Source organism: Miscanthus floridulus, chromosome 9 (genome assembly GCF_019320115.1).
Source record: "Miscanthus floridulus cultivar M001 chromosome 9, ASM1932011v1, whole genome shotgun sequence".
NCBI lineage: Eukaryota > Viridiplantae > Streptophyta > Magnoliopsida > Poales > Poaceae > Miscanthus > Miscanthus floridulus.
Window position 1 is genome coordinate 83,909,607 of NC_089588.1, and position 13,387 is coordinate 83,922,993.

The 13,387-nt window shown below is 58.5% G+C and overlaps 1 protein-coding gene across 1 annotated transcript; it reads right to left on the reverse strand.

Annotated features, from left to right (window-relative positions):
• Positions 1–8,077: 8,077 nt before the first annotated feature.
• Positions 8,078–10,119, reverse strand: LOC136480191 (uncharacterized). The gene is made up of 4 exons (XM_066477814.1): positions 9,892–10,119; positions 9,178–9,803; positions 8,599–9,094; positions 8,078–8,137 (listed from the first exon to the last, which is right to left on the reverse strand). Exons 1-4 carry the CDS (start codon positions 10,117–10,119, stop codon positions 8,078–8,080), a joined length of 1,410 nt encoding a protein of 469 aa, XP_066333911.1.
• Between the last annotated feature and the right edge of the window lie 3,268 nt (positions 10,120–13,387).

Genomic DNA, 13,387 nt, shown 5'->3' on the forward strand with positions numbered 1-13,387 from the left:
TGGACCCAAAACACCGATAGTTGGCGCGCCAGGTAGGGGCCATACTGTGTGTCAGCTTAGTCATCCCAACAAGTTTTGAATGGCAGACCCCGTGCGACCGCTGTGTCTCAGCACGGTGATCTGGTTCGGGAACCTAGAGTTCATGTCTCTAGGATATGAGTATGATATGGTACTCCTCTCACCCAGAGCCCCATCGACCGACGATGACATCACGCACCAGCAGCCTAGGCACAGGCGGCGCCCGGGCCGCCGCTCTCGTCGCGCTCGCCAGGCACAACGCGGGCGGGACCACCCGACACCGCGCGAGCTTAGGGTGACACACCGCGCTCCGCCAGTATCCCACACCGGGCTGTTGGTACAGAGTCCCTAGCTGGGGACCTGTCTAGCTTAAGCATAGGCAAGGGAAAGACGTCGGTGGCGCCCAGCGACGCCCCGTCATCAAGCTCTGCCCCGCCACCTCCTGAGGAGCTGACTCTGGCGGAGCAGAGCCCGGCGACGACACCATCCCCATACCCCTTCAGGGTGGGCAATGCCGCCGCCGCCTACCAATGTTTCGCCCTCGACCTCATCACCACAACCCCGACCCACACCCACGCTGACTCCTCGGAGGAGGACAAGGCATGGGCCGGAGCAGGCTTCTCCGGGCTTCGCGACCCTAAAGCCATGCGTCGCTTCATGGCCGCGAGCGACTACTGCTTCGGCTACTCCGACTCCGATGATGAAGACACTTATGATCCCACTCGTGAGTGCTTCAACATCGAGCTCGGGATGTTGAGGGCGAGCGATGAGGACGAAGGGGCAGGCAGTCGCTTCCCACCCCCACAAGGGGGCAGGCGACGCCACACCTCCACGCGTTGAGCCCCCGACAGCGCGGAATGAGAACCCCGCCCCCGAGGAACTTCGACGCCTAGACCTGGAGCAGCTCCGTGAGCTTCAGGCCAAGGTCGAACAAGACCGACTCCTTCTACAGCAGCTCCGAGACACTCTTGAGCAAGAGCAGCGGGGTCGCGGTGATGGCGGAGCAGCCCGGCAGAGGGCTCGTGACGTCAACCACCGCATCAACAACGACGAAGGGGGCGAGCAACCCCCTATCTTCAATCGCGCTAGCCAGAACATCACGGTAGCAGCGATGCTACTCTAGACAATGCCCGAGCCCTCTACCTCAGAGGGGCGACGGGTCCGCGGCAAGATTCAAGACCTCCTCGAGACCGCCGTGGTACAGTAGGCCGAAAGTTCCGCCTCTTGACAGCGCGGGGGAGCCTGGGAACTACCCATGGCACCGCCTCGGCAGGATAGAGAGGCCTCGGTTTGTCCCGAGCCTACTCAGGCACCGACAGCCAACAAGGCCCCCTCGGTGCACGACCGCCTCGACGACCGACGCGAGGCGCAAGGCGACCACGATGTGGTCAGCGGGCGACGGCGCCATGACAACGATGGGCCTGCCCGAGGCTACCACCCACACCGAGGCGGACGCTACGACAGTGGGGAGGACCGCAGTCCTTCTCCTGGGCCACCTGGCCCTCGAGTCTTCAGCAAGGCCATCCACGGTGCCCCCTTCCCGGCCCGGTTTCAGCAACGGGCCAACCTCTCAAAGTACAGCGACAAGACCAACCCCGAGCTGTGGCTGGCCGATTACCACCTGGCTTGTCAGCTAGGCGGCGCGGACGATAACCTACTCATCATCCGCAACCTCCCCTTGTTCCTATCAGACTCGACACGAGCCTGGCTCGAACACCTCCCTCCCTTGTAGATCAACAACTGGCACGACTTGGTAAAGGTCTTCGTCAGGAATTTCCAGGGCACATACGTGCACCCCGGGAACTCCTGGGATCTCAAGAGTTATCGCCAGAGGCCGGACGAGTCTCTCCGAGACTTCATCCGACGCTTCTCCAAGCAATGCACTAAGTTGCCCAGCGTCGGTGACTCAGAAATTGTCCAGGCATTCCTCTCCGGCACCTCCTACCGAGACCTGGTCCGAGAGTTAGGCCAGAGCATACCGACCACGGCGGTCGCACTCCTCGACATCGCCACCAACTTCGCCTCAGGCGAAGAGGCTATTAGGGCCATCTTCCCCGACAACGACGCCAAGGGGAAGCGGAGGGACGAGGCCCCTAGGGCCTCGGCCACCCACCTCCCCAAGAAAAAGAAAAAGGGTCGCCAGGGGAAGCAGGAGGTCCTCGAGGCCGATCTAGTCATGGCCACAGATCGCAAGAATCCCTAAGGCTCCGCCAGAGGCCTCGGACTCTTCGACGACATACTTAAGAAACCCTGCCCTTACCACTAGGGCCCGGTGAAGCACACCCTCAAAGAGTGCACCATGCTTCGGCATTACTATGCCAAGCCCGGGCTCCCCAATGATGATGCCAAGAAGAAGGGCGCCAGCGACAGGGACAACGACAAGGACGACGGGTTCCCCAAGGTGCACAACACCTTCATGATCTTTGGCGGGCCTTTAGTGTGCCTCACGGCGTGTCATCAAAAGGAGCGGTGGGAGGTCTTCTCGGTTGAGGTGGCCACTCCCTGGTACCTCGTCTGGTCTCAGGAGGCGATCACCTTCGATCAGGATGACCACCCCGATTATGTCCCAAACCCCGGGCAGTACCCACTCGTCATCGACCTAATCATCGGCAACACCCGGCTCACCAAGGTGTCGATGGACGGAGGCAGCGGTCTCAACATCCTCTATGCCAACACCCTGGAGCTCCTAGAGCTCGACCAGTCATGGCTCTAAGGCAATGCCACGCCCTTCCACGGCATCATGCTAGGGAAACGCACGTGACCCCTCGGGCGCATCGACTTGCCCGTCTGCTTCGACACTCCCTCCAACTACCGCAAGGAGGTCCTCACCTTTGAGGTGGTTGGGTTCAAGGGGACCTATCACGCCATCCTGGGGCACCCGTGCTATGCCAAGTTCATGGCGATCCCCAACTACACCTACCTCAAGCTCAAGATGCCAGGCCCCAATGGTGTCATCACTATCGAGACCACGTACGAGCATGCATACAACTACGATGTCGAATGCATCGAGTACGCCGAGGCTCTCATGGAGGCCGAGACCCTCATCATCAACCTCGACTGACTTGGTAGCGAGGCACCCGACTCCAAGCATCGTGCCGAGACTTTTGAGCCCACAAAGGCTGTCAAGCTCGTCCCAGTCGACCCCACCTGCTCCAACGACCGAGCGCTGAGGATCAGCGCCACCCTCGACAGCAAATAGGAAGCCATGCTCGTTGACTTTCGTCGTGCGAATGCCGATGTATTCGCGTGGAGTCCCTCGGACATGCTAGGCATACCAAGGGAGGTCACCGAGCATGCCCTGGACATTTGGGCCATCTCTAGACCGGTGAAGTAGCGCATGCGTTGATTCGACGAGGAAAAGCGTAGGGCCATCGGCGAGGAGGTGCAGAAGCTTTTGGCAGTCGGATTCATCAAGGAAGTGTCCCATCCAGAGTGGTTAGCTAATCCTATATTAGTTAAGAAGAAAAATGTGAAGTGGAGGATGTGTGTAGACTACACCAGTTTGAATAAAGCATGTCCAAAAGTTCCATTCCCATTACCTCGAATCGACCAAATCATTGACTCCACTGCGGGATGCGAAGCCCTATCTTTCCTTAATGCGTATTCCGGTTACCATCAAATCAAGATGAAAGAATCTGACCAGCTCACGACTTCTTTCATCACCCCATTCGGCATGTACTGCTATGTGACTATGCCATTCGACCTCAGAAACACAGGGGCCACATACCAGCGGTGCATGACCTAGGTCTTTGGCGAGCACATTGGGCGAACCATCGAGGCCTGCATGGACGACATCGTGGTCAAGTCCAGGAAGGCCAGTGATCTCATCGATGACTTGGAGATAGCCTTCAAATGCCTCAGAGAGAAGGGCATCAAGCTCAACCCTGAGAAGTGTGTCTTTGGGGTCCCCCGAGGCATGCTCTTGGGATTCATAGTCTTGAAGCGCGACATCAAGGCCAAACCAGAGAAGGTCTTAGTCATGACCAACATGGGACCAATCCGAGACCTCAAGGGAGTGCAGAGGATTATGGGATGCCTTGTGGCCCTGAGCCGCTTCTTCTCGCGCCTTGGCGAAAAAGGCTTGCCTCTGTACCACCTCTTGAGAAAATCCGAACGCTTTTCTTGGACCCCCGAGGCCGAAGAAGCCCTCACCAAGCTCAAGGCACTGCTCACCAATCCTCCCATCCTGGTGCTGCCGACCAAGGGCGAGGCCCTCTTACTCTACGTCGCCGCAATGACCCAAGTGGTCAGTGTGGCCGTAGTGGCTGAGAGGCAGGAAGAGGGGCATGCTCTACCCATCCAACGACCTGTTTACTTCATCAGCGAGGTGCTCTCCGAGACTAAGACACGCTACCCCCACATCCAGAAGCTGGTCTATGTCATAGTCTTGGCTCGATGCAAGCTACGTCACTACTTCGAGTCCCACCTAGTGACTGTGGTGTCATCTTTCCCTCTAGGAGAGATAATCTAGAACCAGGAGGCCTCAGGTAGAATAGCCAAGTGGGCCGTCGAACTCATGGGGGAAGCCCTATCTTTTGCGCCTCGGAAAGCAATCAAATCCCAGGTCTTGGCCGATTTTGTGGCTGAGTGGACCGACACCCAACTGCCACTTGCTCAAATCTAGGCGAAATGCTAGACCATGTACTTTGATGGGTCCCTAATGAAGACTGGGGCAGGTGCGGGTCTGCTCTTCATCTCACCCCTCGGAGTGCACATACGCTACATGATCCGGCTCCACTTCGCCGCCTCCAACAACGCAGCCGAGTATGAAGCCCTCGTCAACGGCTTGTAGATTGCCATCGAACTTGGAGTATGGCGTCTCGACATACGGGGCAATTCGCAGCTCATCGTTGATCAAGTGATGAAGGAGTCGAACTGCCATGACCCCAAAATGGAGGCATACTGCAAGTTGGTACGTCGCCTAGAAGACAAGTTCGACGGCCTCGAACTCAACCACATTGCGTGAAAATTCAACGAGCCCGTGGATGAACTGGCAAAGATGGCGTCGGCACGGGCCCTGGTCCCCCCGAACATCTTCGCTAGAGACCTCCACAAGCTTTCCATCGACTACGCCTCGGCGGCAGAAGAGGGCCCACCGGTCGAGCCCACTGCGGGGCTCGAGGCCCCTTCTATCACCGAGACCCCTGCGGCCGAGCCCGAGGCCATGGAAATCAACACGGAGCCTCCTGAAGCCGACTAGGGCACGGACTGGCGAGTCCCATTCCTTGATTGCCTCATTCGAGGAGAACTTCCTGCAGACAGGACCAAAGCCCGATGGCTTTCACGACGAGCCAAAACTTACGTCCTCAGCAACGGCGAGTTGTATAGGCAAAGCCCATCTGGCGTCCTCCAACGGTGCATCACCACCGAGGTAGCCCAAGCCCTACTTTGGGACTTGCATGCAGGAGCCAGTGGGCACCATGTAGCGCCTCGGACGCTCATCGGAAACGCCTTCCGCCAAGGGTTCTACTGGCCAATGGCGGTTGCTGATGCCACCAAGCTGGTACGCTCCTACGAGGGATGCTAGTACTATGCGCGACAGACGCACCTCCTAGCCCAAGCCCTCCAAACCATCCCCATTACATGGCCATTCGCCGTGTGGGGGCTGGACATGGTTGGGCCTCTACAGAAGGCCCCTGGAGGCTATACCCATCTGCTGGTAGCTATTGACAAGTTCTCCAAGTAGATCGAGGTTTGTCCGATCACTCGAATCAAATCCGAGTAAGCGGTGCTATTCTTCACTAATATCATCCACAGGTTCGGGGTTCCAAACACCATCATCACTGAAAATGGGACACAATTCACCAGCCACAAGTTCCTAACATTCTGCGATGACCACCACATTCATGTGGCCTGGTCGGCCATAGGACACCCTAGGACAAACAGCCAAGTAGAATGTGCCAACGGCATGATCCTATAGGGCCTCAAGCCAAGAATATACAACCGGTTGAAGAAATTTGGCAAGAAATGGCTTGCCGAACTCCTGTCGGTCATCTGGAACCTGAGGAACACTCCGAGCCGAGCCACGAGCTTCACACCGTTCTTCCTAGTCTATGGGGCCGAGGCCATCCTCCCCACTGACTTGGAGTATGGTTCCCCAAGGCTACATGCCTACAACGAGCAAAGCAACCGCACTGCCCGCGAGGATGCCCTCGACCAACTGGAGGAAGCACGAGACGTTGTGCTGCTACACTCGGCCAAGTACCAGCAAGCCCTATGACGCTATCAAGCCCAGCGCTTTCGAAGCCAAGACCTGAAAGTGGGCGACCTGGCGCTGAGATTGAGGCAGAGCATAAGGGCCGCCACAAGCTGACCCCGCCATGGGAAGGGCCGTACATTATCGCCCAGTGCTAAAGCCCAGGACCTACAAGCTAGCCAATGAAAAGGGCAAAATCCTCACCAATGCTTGGAACATAGAACAGCTATGTCACTTCTACCCTTAATATCTCAAGCATTCTATACATTGTTTCTCGAAATACAATAAAGAAGCGTTCTTTAGTTCTAATTTTTCGAGAAACCCCCTGAGCCCATCGATGGGGGATCGGCGTTACGATAACGCTATAAGGGAGACTCGGCTCTACCTCTACAGAACCGAGCCTCCCTCGGGGGCTAGAAGGGGGGACCCCCCCCTAAGTCCCAGACACCATTTTTAGTCATTTTTCGAAAAAAAAAATCTACGCCAAACTCTCTCGCGTACTCTGATAATTTGATTATAAAAAACCTAAGGATCGAAAGTCTATCTTAGGGCCAAAAGGCCGGCCGAGCCGTGAGATGGCCTACGCCTCTGGGCTACGACAACTCCCTCACCACCTTTTGCTCGAAGGGCAGCTTAGGCTCTGAGGAAGTTTTTTGCAAGAGATATGTTCAAAGACGAGACAGAGGGCAGAGGCTCAGAAATACAATAAAAATGATTAAAAAGCATATACACACAAGTACTTTAAAAAGGCCTCGATGGCCACAAGCATCATGGTACAATGATGTAAGTCCTAATCTATTTACATGGCCCCTTTGGCCTAGGTCAAAACTTAGAGTCGCCAGCGTCGGTGGTCGGCGTAGGAGGAACCACCTCCTCTTCAAACAACCTGGCCAGTGCCATGCCAGGGGCCTCAGCCGCCTCCACCAGCTTCATGACCTCCTCCTCGGCCTTCTCGTCATCCTCAGCCACAACATAACTATCGCTGACGGCCTCGAGGTCGATGCTGGCATAGTGCGAGGAAACGACGACCAGGGCGCGCTTGACGCCCGTATGCAGCGCCCCCCGGAGCCACTCGTGGACTCGGCCACTCAACGCGATCAATCGGCTCTTGAGGGAGCTACCCAACTCAACCCCCTGACCTCCAGGGCCTCGCAGGTGGTACGAGTGGCGCTCTGCAGTGCGTTGTGCTCCTAGATCTCGGCCTCGAACACCACCTGCACTACGACAGAGGCCTCAGCTGCCCGGGTGACCTCCTTCTCCAGCCCTGCGCCAAGACAGGCGGGATGGGGTTAAGTATGAAAGAAAACAAGCCAAACAGGGGCACGAGCCTTTGAGACTCACCCTCGGCTTTCTCCCTCCAGTTTTGGACCTCAACCCGAGAGGCCTTGGTCGCCCTGGAAGCCTCCCTCTATAGCTCTGTGTCACATCGGGGAGTTAGGGGTCGAACGCAAGAAAAACAAATAAAACAAGGGGCGCGGCTCATCAGGACTCACCCTAGGTCTTTTCCTTCTAGGCTAAGGCCTTGACCTGGGAGGCCTCGGCCACCTTGACAGCCTCCGCCAGGGCACCTTTTGTCAGCAGGTGCACGCCCCGCTCCGCCTCCAGCTGCTTGGCGATGGCCTTGGTAGAGGCCGCCTCTTGTTCGGCTAGAGACCTGAAGGTGTTCCGCTCACCGGCCACCTAGGTCAGCTCCTCCTCTAGCTCCTTGATCTGCGCCACCAAAGGGGTGGCCTGCTCCTGAGCCGTGGTCGCCTCGGCCTTCATGTCAGCACAGCGAAGGAGGAGGTCCTCTACCTCCATGCTCCATGCCGATAGAAACTCATTAGCATTGGCGAGCAGGTCCTTCTGCTGCCAAAGCTGGTCCTAGACGTCCCTCTCCCACCGAAGGAACATCAACTTCCCGAGGGACCCGGCCTCGAGCTCCTAGATAGGCAGAACAAACATCAAGCACTACGAGAAAACTCGAGAAAAAGACGACACAGCACAAGAAAAGAAAGCGCGTACCTGGGCAACGCTAGGCAGGTTGTCAGCCATGACGAACAGCGCTGTCCACAGCGACCGCTCTGCCAGCCAGTGGAATTGCTCGAGGGAGTCCCAGTGCCCCCCTTGTCCGTGTCCTCGAGGGTGAATAGAGGCTCCCCCTCAGGGTCATCCCAGCTCCACCACAAGACATGCGGGCTATCCCACCCACGGGGCTTGGGTCGTACCCGGACGAGGGCCGAGCTCCCCTCGCTAGAAGTCAGAGCTGGCTACTCCGCGGTGCTGGCCGCCTCAGTGTCCGCCACCTCCTTCCCCCGAGAAGTATCATCAGAGGCGATTGAATGAACCTCCACCTCCTGGGCGCTCTCCTACGATGGCGGTGGGTCTTGGACTATGGGTGGTACCGAAGCTTGCCCCACCTCCATCTCCACATCCTGGGCCACTGGCTTTGTCGCGCCCAAGCCGGCCTCCACCACCTCAGCCTCGGTGGTCCCGGGAGCTCTAGCCTTTGCCACCTCAGCCTCGGTGGTCCTGGGAGCCTCGGCGTCCGCCACCTCGGCTTTGAAAGCCCTGGAAGCCCCAGCCTTCGCCACCTCGACCTCAGAGGTCCTAGGGGCCTCACCCTCACCCTCAGTGGCCTCAGCGATTGAAGGCACCTTGGCTTCACCTAACTTAAGGGCCCCAGCCTCACGGGGCATAGGCGCCCCCTCCCCCGCCTGCTTCGTGGCCACCTCGGTAGCCTCTCCTTGGGCGACCGACTCCTTCGGGTTGGGCCTAGCCGACACCACGCCACGCTGCATGGTGGCCTGCACGTCCACCACCCATCGGGCAGGAGAGCTGGTGCTCACCTTGAATGTCTTACGTGGCACCAGGGCAGGTGCCTCCGCCTGACGCTTTTGACTGAAGACAAAACACTCACGAGGTTAGCATATGACCAAAGAACGAGTGGGAGATGCTGCAAACTCCACTGACAAAACACTTACCTTGAACGGGGACATAATAGCCTCCGCACCGCGTCCCTTGTCCTCAGCAATGGTGGTGGCAGCGGTAGTGGCACGGCCCCCGTGTCCGCTGGTACCGACCAGCCCTCGCCAGACTCCAACGCCCCCTTGGCCCTCTGCGGAGGTGGTTGAGTTGCCCCCGCCGTCGCCCGCTCCACCTCCGCCGTCGAGCCCATCAGGCTGACAGCGCACTTCCCTGAGGCCTGTGTCTCGGGCGTGTCGGCCTTGGCCTCGGGGTGCGCAATCACCAGCACTGAGGTGCCCTCTCCCCCTCCCTCTGGGAGAGCTAGGCCACTCGCCGATGCCTCGGGAGCCATCTCCCTGACGTCAGGGAGATGGTCCAGGGGACCCTGCCCTGCCTCGCTCTCGTTGTCATCGCTCGAAGAATCCATCGACGACGATGACGGAGATGGCTCCTCTAGGAGACCGTCGTGCCTCTGTTGCCGGTGACGTTTCTCTAGCTCGTCGCGCTCGAGGCTCTTCCTCTTGCACCTTGCCTCCTTGGCGTCCTTCCGCTCCTTATACGCCTCGGCATGCGCCCTATTCTCCGCTCGCCGCTCTGCATCCTCGGGAATAGGCGGCGAGGAGGCTCGCACATCCCTCATCCCCTACAGGAACGGCAAACGCAAATAAGGGAACAGATTGAAAACGTAAGGAACAAGGAGGCCTCAGGGGCCGCAGCGACACGTGACTCACCAAAGAGATGTACCCCCATGACAGGCGCATCAGGAACGGGGTTAGATCACTGCTCCTCTGCCGCCCCTCCACCATCTCTCTCACGTGATGCAGAACCTCCTCGTCGAAAAGGGCGACGGCGGACAACCGGATGCCATCGATCGGCTCACCCGGTGTCATCTCAAATAGGCGTTGCCGCCGAGCCATCAGCGGCAGCACCCTTTGGCGATGGAAGGCCGCCACAACCATGGCCGTCGTAAGGCCATGGCTATGTAGCCTCTCCAGCGCCCTTAGGAGCGGCTGTAGCTTAGGCTAATCAGCCAATGGGATGTCGTACCCCCACCTCTCCGGCTGGCTCTCCACGACCCACCCGGTATAGGGGGGAAGCCTGCCGTCATCATTGCAGAGGTAGAACCAGCTGTTGTATCAGCGGCGATTGGATGACGCAAGCTAGGCTGGGATGTAGAAGGGCTGCCGGTCTTAGCACACTTGGAGAGTGTAGCCACTGGCCCTCAACGCCTTCCCCGTGCCCGTCGTGCCCACCGGCTTGGTGGTGAGCCCTGCCCAAAAGAAGTGGAGCCATAGCTCCTAGTGGGGGGCAATGCCTAGGTACCCCTCGCAGACGGCAATGAAGATGGCCGCTTGCACGATGGAGTTGGGGTTGAAGTTGTGGAGCTCCACGCCATAGTAATGCGGGAGCGCCAGCATGAACCTATCCATCGGCAAGCCGAGGCCACGCTCGTGGAAGGCCACGAAGCTCACGATGTAGCCATCGCGTGGCCTCGGCTCCGACTCATTCCCCGGAGCAATCCACTTTGGTCTGTTGGGGTCGGTGACCGGGCAGAGGAGACCGTCATCGACGAGCGACTGTAGCGTCGCCACGAACACGTCGGACGAACCCTAAGGATCCGCCTAGAGGACAACAGTGCCGCTGGCCATGGGTGTGGTGGAGAATGTGGCTACGACGGTAAGGCGTGCTCTCGCTATCTCTCTTTCTCTCTCCTTTCCTCCCCCTTCTCCCTTCTTCTCCCTGGCACTCTCTTCCTCTGTTCTTACCAACTGCTCGAGGGCAGAAAGGGCGAACATAGGCGGAAAAGGTAAGGAGGAGCGGGGCGCGGCTCATCACGTATTTATGAGGGAGGAGGGTGAAACGGACGGGCGACAAAACCAGGGAAGTTTCCCTCAGATCTAGCATAGTTAATCCAGATCTGACCAAACCACCCACGCATCCACCTTCTTCTTATTAACCGTGCGCACACAGTAATGTCACATCCGCAGACGTCACGTCACATTCGACCACAGCAACGGTAGGCACCGTTTCGTTTCCCCGAGGAACCACCTCAAAAGGCGCACCCACCGTCATCAGCCGATGGGAAGGGAATATCCCCCACCCGATTCCTTTCAGACTAAGGAACTAGGCACCGAGCCCGTTACGGTCCAGGGGTTCGAAGGCTGGGCCACCGAGGGTCTCGACAGCCGCCCCATGACAAACAGAGTTAGGGATGACTATGGGCGAGCCCGTACACGGCCGAGGCCCAAGCAAGCAATTGCTTGGGATGCCCTAAGTCGTGTTTGAGACCGGTAGGGAGGTCTCTGAATGGGATCCCACCGTAGGGAGGCACTGAGCCCTCGGGGCCAATCGAACGGCCCAAGGACCCACTAGAGAAGCCCTCTGGTACTTTTGGAGTGCGTCTCTGGACCGCTAGCCGACCCCTATCGAATGGGGCACGGGCCTCCACTCGGACTTACCCGGTAACAGATCACCAGAGGTGTCACTGCTCGCCCACCGAGGGTAGCCTGGCATACTCCACCCCTCCTTCCGAACAAAAAGGATGCGCGAGGGCCGCACAAAAAAGACAGAGAAACTCCTGATCACTGTCTTGCTCTGAGCAGAGGCTCGGGGGCTCTTCCTGCAACCAAGCCGAGGCCCAGCGACCCAAACTCGCACTCGGGGGCCCAACAAACGCGATAAAACCCCTCCTTCCGAACAAAAAGGATGCACGAGGGCCCCACAAAAAAGACCAAGAAACTCTTGATCGCCCTCTTGCTTTGAGCAGAGGCTCGGGGGCTCTTCCTGCAACCAAGCCAAGGCCCAGCAACCCAAACTCACACTCGGGGGCCTGGCAAACACGCTAAAACCCCTCCTTCCAAACGAAAAGGATGCGCGAGGGCCGCACAAAAAAGATAGGGAAACTCCTGATTGCCCTCTTGCTCCGAGCAGAGGCTCGGGGGCTCTTCCTACAACCAAGCCGAGGCCCAGCGACCCAAACTCGCACTCGGGGGCCCGGCAAACGTGATAAAACCCCTCACTCAACATGAGAAAAGCCCCTAGAGGAATAAATCCACTCCTCTAGGGCCTCGGGGGCTACACCCGGTGGGTGCGCTCGCGCGCGCACCCACCAAAGCCTCGAGTACGAAACACCATCCCGCCAGGAGCTGCCGTGAACCTAGTCTCGTCAAAACCTCAGGGAGAGCGCTCACACTCTCCCCGAGGCTCAGGGGCTACTATCGGGTACCATAAAAAGAGGTCCCCTAAGCAAGAACCGAAAAAATCGCTTAGACCTTGTAAATATCGAAGCCAAGAGACAACCACCGGTGAACCCCCACCTTATCTGAGGCCCGGCTGGACCACCCGGCCCACCTTGAACAATATCTGGGCTCACCCAAAGTGGGCTCAGCCTAGAATGAAACCACGAGGCCTCGGACGAGGTACCAGTTCTCCGCCTCGCTCGAGGCCCCACGCGCAAGGCCTCGGACGAGGTACCAATTCTCTGACTCGCCCGAGGCCCCGCGCGCAAGGCCTCGGATGAGGTACTAATTCTCTGATTTGCCCGAGGACCCACGTCACGAGGCCTCGGACGAGCACTCAGTTACCGACTCGCTCGAGGCCGGCTCGGCATCAACCCTGTCACCGCTGCCTTGACTGACTTCTCTGATAGGACGTCACATCCAACCAACACGTCCAACCACTCCCGCGATGTCAGTCGAACGACGGCACGATACAGCAGAGTGGCCGATGAGACGGGAGTCACATCGACGCCATGCCGTCCGGGACAGGACGAGGCAGGGGTTATCGGCCGCTGTGCTTGGCACTGTGCCTACAGCTGACACCCATGCTGCACTGTGCTGCCTAACCCCTGCTCCAAGGATAGCGCGGCATGGAAAGTCAAGTCTGGGTCCCTATAGCCTCAGAATTAGCGTACAAGACCAACTGCTCCCTCCGAGCCTCGGCTATCCGCTTCTGGGCTCCTGTAGCCTCGAGACTCGCGCCCACCGAGCCCCCCCACAATGGTTCAGCCTCTGCACTGACTAGGTCTCGACTCTCCACGTTGTTAGCACTCTAGGACCGGTACATCATCCGCAGTACGCGTCATGCCCTGCGTCAAGCCGTAGGAGCTCCCATGTCGCACAGGATTAGGCGTGACCGGCGTGTCGCTCTAGTGCACCGAGGACAAGGCCACTCCACTGACCATGCCGCCACTGTGACGAGCTACAGGGCTTGGACATACCGCCTCCG

Bases quoted from the DNA above. Each gene is read 5' to 3' on its own strand.
- LOC136480191 (XM_066477814.1), bottom strand. From the start codon at position 10,119: ATGGTTGTGGCGGCCTTCCATCGCCAAAGGGTGCTGCCGCTGATGGCT. The intron at 9,804-9,891 runs GTGAGTCACGTG...CCGTTCCTGTAG, and splicing joins CATGGGGGTACATCTCTTTG to GGGATGAGGGATGTGCGAGC. The intron at 8,138-8,598 runs GTACCACCCATA...CTGCCTATCTAG, and splicing joins TGGAGGTGGGGCAAGCTTCG to GAGCTCGAGGCCGGGTCCCT.